Raw genomic sequence first — 6,000 nt, 5'->3', positions numbered from 1 at the left:
AACATACTGGATAGTGACAAGATAGCTCATCTCAGATTTGGTACTGATAACAAGAGTACAAAGCAGAATTCTACAACACGGGGGACTTCCAGTTAGAAGCACTAAGAGTTATGTGCCATCATACTCCCTTCTGTAGCAATTAAAATGTTCCTCTGGTTTTGTTCTTTCAGACTCAATTGGAGATAAATCCTGAATACAAACAATTACAGAGGCATAATATGGCAGTGCTTATTGCTCAGCTATGTTCTGTTTACTTCTAATATGTCAAAAAGTTGAAATTCATCACAGAAAAGTTCACAGGAAAGCCTGAAACACTGGTACAGAAAAATAATTCATAAATAAGGCATCACTGGGGGGGGGGGAACGACACATCTGTGAAAATTATTTTTAATTTCAATCACACAGATAAAATAAGAAATGTGTTTGCATGTAGGAAAAATGAGCAAAATATAGCAAAAAAGGTTTAGTCAGCCAAGGTCCTCATTATATATAGAGACAAGAGTAAATTCAATCTGCGGCGATCACAACAGCACCCCAGAGGCAAAACACACCAAGAGACTGAAGTCCAAACTACTTGCGGGAAGCCATCTTGCAATTTGTTGACAGGCAATGACATAAGACTCTGTTTGGCATCCTTGCAGGATGAGGCTGTCTCCCCCTTTTATGATCTTAGAGTTTTCCATTGGCAAATGCTGCCTCCTGGAACTGAGGGACAAATGTTTTGAAATGAGCCCTATTGGAGGAAAGAAAAGGGTTGAAGTTAGTAAAGAGCAAAATTATTATTATTATTATTATTACAATTTATATACTGCCCTATACCCGGAGGTCTCAGGGTGGTTCACAGAACAAAACTGAGAACATGCTGCACAGGGCAAGTTCTTCTAATGTGGAAACCTCAAGACAGATCGAGAACTTTTCTCAATTAAAAATCTCCTTGTGTAACACCTGTGCGTGCCTGAGATCAAGTCTAGCAGCACGATTGCTCAGCCCCAAATAATGTATAAGGGATATCCTTGCTACATCAGAGGGCTCTACAGTCATACCTCATGTTGCGAATGCTGCGGGTTACGCGTTTTCGGGTTGTGCTCTGCGCTGAACTTGGAAGTACTGGAATGGGTTACTTCCGGGTTTCGGCGCTCACGCATGCACAGAAGTGCTGAATCGCAACCTGCGCGTGCGCAGATGCGGCACTGCGGGTTGCGAATGCGCCTCCCGCACGGATCACGTTCGTAACCCGAGCGTCCACTGTATTCCTGTTCATTAAAAAAAAAAAAACCCAGCATATATGTCTCTCAGGTCTTGAACCATGACTGGTTTGCACACTTCAATCTTACTCTCAGAGTTTCCCTGTTATTTATACCCCAGCCACTCTTTATTGCGATTCTTTACTGGTGTTTTGTCATGGAATCTGTTACCATTCCCACTGAAATAGATTTTGCAGGCAGCTAAGTATCATTGACAATGGCTCTCTCTCCTGTCTCCCTCTGTCCAGATATAACTCTAATTCTTTTAAACTAAGCAGAGCAGTATTTTGCAGCATTCAGCATGAAAAATGTGCTCCCCTCCAAAGAACTTCAAGAAATGGACATGCCTGCCATTGTCTGTCATACTATTTGCTTCAGTGTAAGGTGGTAGAGCATCTCTAACATTTTTGATTGTCACGTTTCTGGGTTAATTGGAGTTATCCATGATGACAGGGCATGGATACTTAGTAGAGCAACCAATGGAGATAATAAATACTGCAGCTGGTCATAAACTACCGGTAAAATCTGCTTTCAGGTAAGTAGCAGAGCAGGGCTGCCAGAGGCAGTCAGAGTTGATCTTAAGGGGATCAGTTAATTCAGGTTTTTGAGAAAAAACATGGTATTTTAAAGTAACTTAAAATCAGAATATTTTGTGTATGTTCTGGAACTGATGAGTGCATTAACTGAACATTTTTTAAAAGGTTTAGGTTAAAAATCCTCTATTGTTACAATAATGGGCAGAGAATGTCACGTTTACCCCAAAGTTGAATAAATTCAAATAGTTTCATGATAATCTGCATCTTGTAATTGAATAAGAAGAGCAAATGTAATCCACTACTGCTCACTTGCCAGGCTAAAATTTAAATCTGAGCAGATACTAGCTTCCTTTTCTTTTTTCTGTAGAAGAGTTATTCTACAGATTAATATTTCTCTTTCCTCTCATGCCGTTCTGGGTAAATTTCTGGAGAGAAGGTAACTGTAAATTATATCCTTTGCTTTATTACAATGATTATTATGAACAAAGTTGCCAAAACCCCAAGCATTTCTTAATACAAATTCTATGCCAAGCACCCCTAAAGCAAGTAAAGGGGGGGGGAAGGGAATAGCTCTGAATGTCACAATCTGGATAGAGGCATTAGCAGCTTCTGAACTCCAATTACCGGTATTCCTCTGAATGGTGGAGGTTGAAAAACCTGAGTAACCACAGAATAACAAAACTGGAATACGTCAGAAACAAAGTAGCCCACTTCCCAGCAATTCAAAACTTCCCTTGACCTAAAGCAGACTCAAGAAACACTATTGACTTTAGCACAAAGACATCTGACCGTATCATAGAAATGCAAATGGGATCTAGCTGTACAAACAAACTAGCTCCTTTTGAACATTCTGTAGAAGGGGAATCCAGAAGGATGCTGTGCAAATTTCCTCATTGTCCAACAGTGTAAACAATTTGCCACCGGTTCCCTGAATATTCACACGTGTGTTGTTTGACACAAAATGAACCCAATGCTTAAACGGCCATTGTGCACTAGGCTTAATCAGAGCTAAGCACAATGTGTTTCTTCTTCCTTTCCTTGTTTACACAAAGCTCTGATTTTTGTGACTTGCTGAAACTAGCTCACCCATCTTCTAACAGAGGTCCTAAATGTAAAATAATACCGTGTTTCTCCTAAAATAAGACACCGTCTTATATTTTTTTTGCTCAAAAAAACACAGTATGGCTTATTTTCAGGGGATGTCTTATTTTAACCATGTTGCATCAGTACGCTGCATAGCCACGCCTCCCGAGGCAGTTTTAATGGGAGGTACCACATCACTATGGCTTATTTTCGGGGTATGGCTTATTTTTGGGGAACGGCTTATATTTCGCAAATGCATAGAAATCCTGCTATGGCTTATTTTATGGCTATGTCTTATTTTAGGAGAAACAGGGTAAAATGATACCTCTGTTTACAATGTCTTGCATGCAACATATCCCTCCCCCCTTTTTTGCAACAGCATAATATTGGCAACTTCTTGTGTTCATATTTTTCTATAAGAGGCAGGAAGATTCAAAGTAGTGTTTTACAGATTCAGTGTATACCCCACCCAATCTTGGACCTGTGGGAACCATTAACGGAGACAAAGTCTTGGGCAAATTATGCAGTTGCTCACAACATTGGCTTGGTATGTAAAACAAAATACGCCACACTGCACTCTACTATCATCTTGAGGGATGAAACACAGTAAAAATCAATGCAGGCTGTTGGAACCTGATGGTACTGTCTGGGAGCAAAAGGGTAGACTGCAGAATAAAAAATAAATGCAACAGGCATATCAATAAGAAACTAGGGAGTGATGCACATGTTATATCCTCCATCACCATTGCTGAAAAGATAGACTCAGATTTGTCATGGTTGCCTTAAAACAGGAATACTCTGATCTGTTCTATCAGAGACACTACATTTGCAGTTAAATGTACCTGAGACGAAATAAAAGAAATGATTAAGAGAATGACAACAGTGGAGAGTGGAACTGTCAAAATGATACACAAACTCTGTATCTTTCCTACCATGTCTCATTATATTTGTATGTTATATGGAATTGTTTGAAGATGCTTTTGCTTTCAAGGAAACCGTTTGAAGATTTTAAAAAATAAATAAATAAATAAAAACCAAACTGGATATCTGTGGAAAGGGGCACAAAGCACTTTATTGGTTAAAGGTTTACAAAGTCATCTCTCTGTGTGCAGTGACCTCCATAAGAAGTGCTGAATGCTCTTGACTGCTGTCAGTGCAGTTACCATAGACTGGATATCAACCGAAATAGAAAATGTGTGATCCTACAAACCCTTAAGGTCGCAAAGAGACTATCCTTCCAGCCATGAAGTATAAAACACCCACCACCCACTGTTCAGTGGTCTGAAGACCTCCTTCCCTTTCTATATTTGAATGTATATCTTCTAATTGTCAATCTCATTTGGATATTTATTTGGACATATGGACTCTGTGTGTGTCTGTTGTGTGTGTGTGAGAGAGAGAGAGAGAGAGAGAGAGAGAGAGAGAGAAATGATGTGCTAATGTGAGCTGAGGATGTTTCTTGTTATATTTGCCAAATAAAAATAAAAGAGGAAATAAGGTGTAAGCAGGAAGTAGGGCTAGGAGGAAAGAAACTCTCTCTCTCTCTCTCTCTGTGTGTGTGTACACATGCATGTTTAGGTACCATGCGAAGAAGCATGCAAAGTGTAAGTGCTAATTGCACAAGTGCCAGCCCACAAGCCAAAATGTGTATGTGAAAGATTTAGACAACTTAAAACCGGGGTGCAATTTCATAAGAGTTTTAAAAATCATGCTGCAGAATAAGCAAACAAGATACAGCCATACAGATCACCATTAAAAAAAAACCCACAGGATTAACTGCATAATGTTATAAATGTAAAGAGAAGTTACAAGTTGTGTTTAGAGTTTCTTTGTGGAAAAGGAGTGGGGGGAAAGCACAATTATAAACTAATCTATAACAACTTGAGGGCAAGGGAAGGAGATGGCAGTTCACCTCCATACCATCTGGCATGCATGAAATGTGGGTAGCTGATACCAGAGTCTTACTGCTACTACAAAAGAGAGATAGATTGAAGAAGCTATTGCCCTGCAACAGATGGAAATAGCATTCAAATGGATAAACAGTTTCACCATAATTTACAAAAGACTGCGGTGAAAGAAACAAAAAACCAAGTTAATCTTGAGAAGCAGCAAAACAAAAAACGTTTCTGTACATGTGAAATGCGGAAAAGAACAATTTCTATTCACGTGAAGCACAGTTCTCTTTTTTAGTTGTTCTTGTTTTATCTGTAAGCTGCCTTGAGTCCCTGTCAGGGAAAAAGGCGGGGTATAGATAAATATAAAACAACAGCAGCAGCAAGAACAACTAGAGGGTGGGTCTTGTTTGGGCTGCCCAGGCGCACCATGCACTCTGCCCAGGCTTGTGCCCCAGGAAGGTCATTTCGGTGCTGCTAACCCTTCACCCCGGAGGTGCACTCCATTGTCTCTCGAGAAAAACGGATGCCAACAACAGCAGCAACAAAGAATGACGTGATGAAACTTAAATAAAATGTTGCACTTGCCCTATTATTAAATTAGCTTTGCATGTGCTGCTTATATTCGCTCCTAATGTCTATCATATGCCATTGGCATGCTAGATCTTCCACTCTCACCTCCTGAACTCTGTTATAATTTGTCAAGGTACATTTCCTCCCACATGTTTTCAGCAGTTTCGCTAGGCTTGTATGTGGTGTTGATTTAAGTCACATTATGTGTCTTCCCAGGTACCATAGCATGTGGGTGACTGTAGATTACCTGGAATTGAGTTTTCTGTTGTTGTGCTTGGCAGTACTAGAGTGGAGGAAAAGTGTCTTTGCACTTCAAATTGGTGATAGTGTTCAGTCGGTTGTACACAGAACCCACACAAGATATGTACATTTGTTCAGTTTGCATCAACTAGTGCAAAATTTATGCTCGGGAGTCCCCCCCCCCCCATCCCCTAAGTTAGGGTCAGTGATAGTGAGACAAGAGAGAGGTGAGTGAAAGAAAGTTGAATGTTGCATTTCCCCTACCAAAAGACCGTATAATATTCTATGTTTCACACCCCCTTCCTTCACACCAGAGGCACCAGCTGCTTTGGATAGCTAGAGGAAGGGATTTAAGGAACTCTTCCTATGAAACAACCTATCTGAAGAAGTGTGCATGCACATGAAAGCTCATACCAATAACAAACTTAGTTG

The 6,000-nt window shown here is 40.1% G+C and overlaps 1 protein-coding gene across 1 annotated transcript in view; it reads right to left on the bottom strand.

Annotated features, from left to right (window-relative positions):
* Window positions 1-664: 664 nt before the first annotated feature.
* The window catches only part of BABAM2 (BRISC and BRCA1 A complex member 2), a 116,399-nt gene continuing 111,063 nt past the window's right edge, over window positions 665-6,000 (bottom strand). The window contains exon 12 of the mRNA XM_033144605.1: window positions 665-733. Within this exon, the coding sequence (XP_033000496.1) occupies window positions 670-733 (64 nt within the window). The 3' untranslated portion in view covers window positions 665-669. The remainder of the gene's footprint in view (window positions 734-6,000) is intronic.

This window comes from Lacerta agilis, chromosome 3 (genome assembly GCF_009819535.1).
Source record: "Lacerta agilis isolate rLacAgi1 chromosome 3, rLacAgi1.pri, whole genome shotgun sequence".
NCBI lineage: Eukaryota > Metazoa > Chordata > Lepidosauria > Squamata > Lacertidae > Lacerta > Lacerta agilis.
The sequence above is the reverse complement of the archived record's forward strand: the minus strand, read 5'-3'. Positions and strand labels throughout refer to the sequence as shown.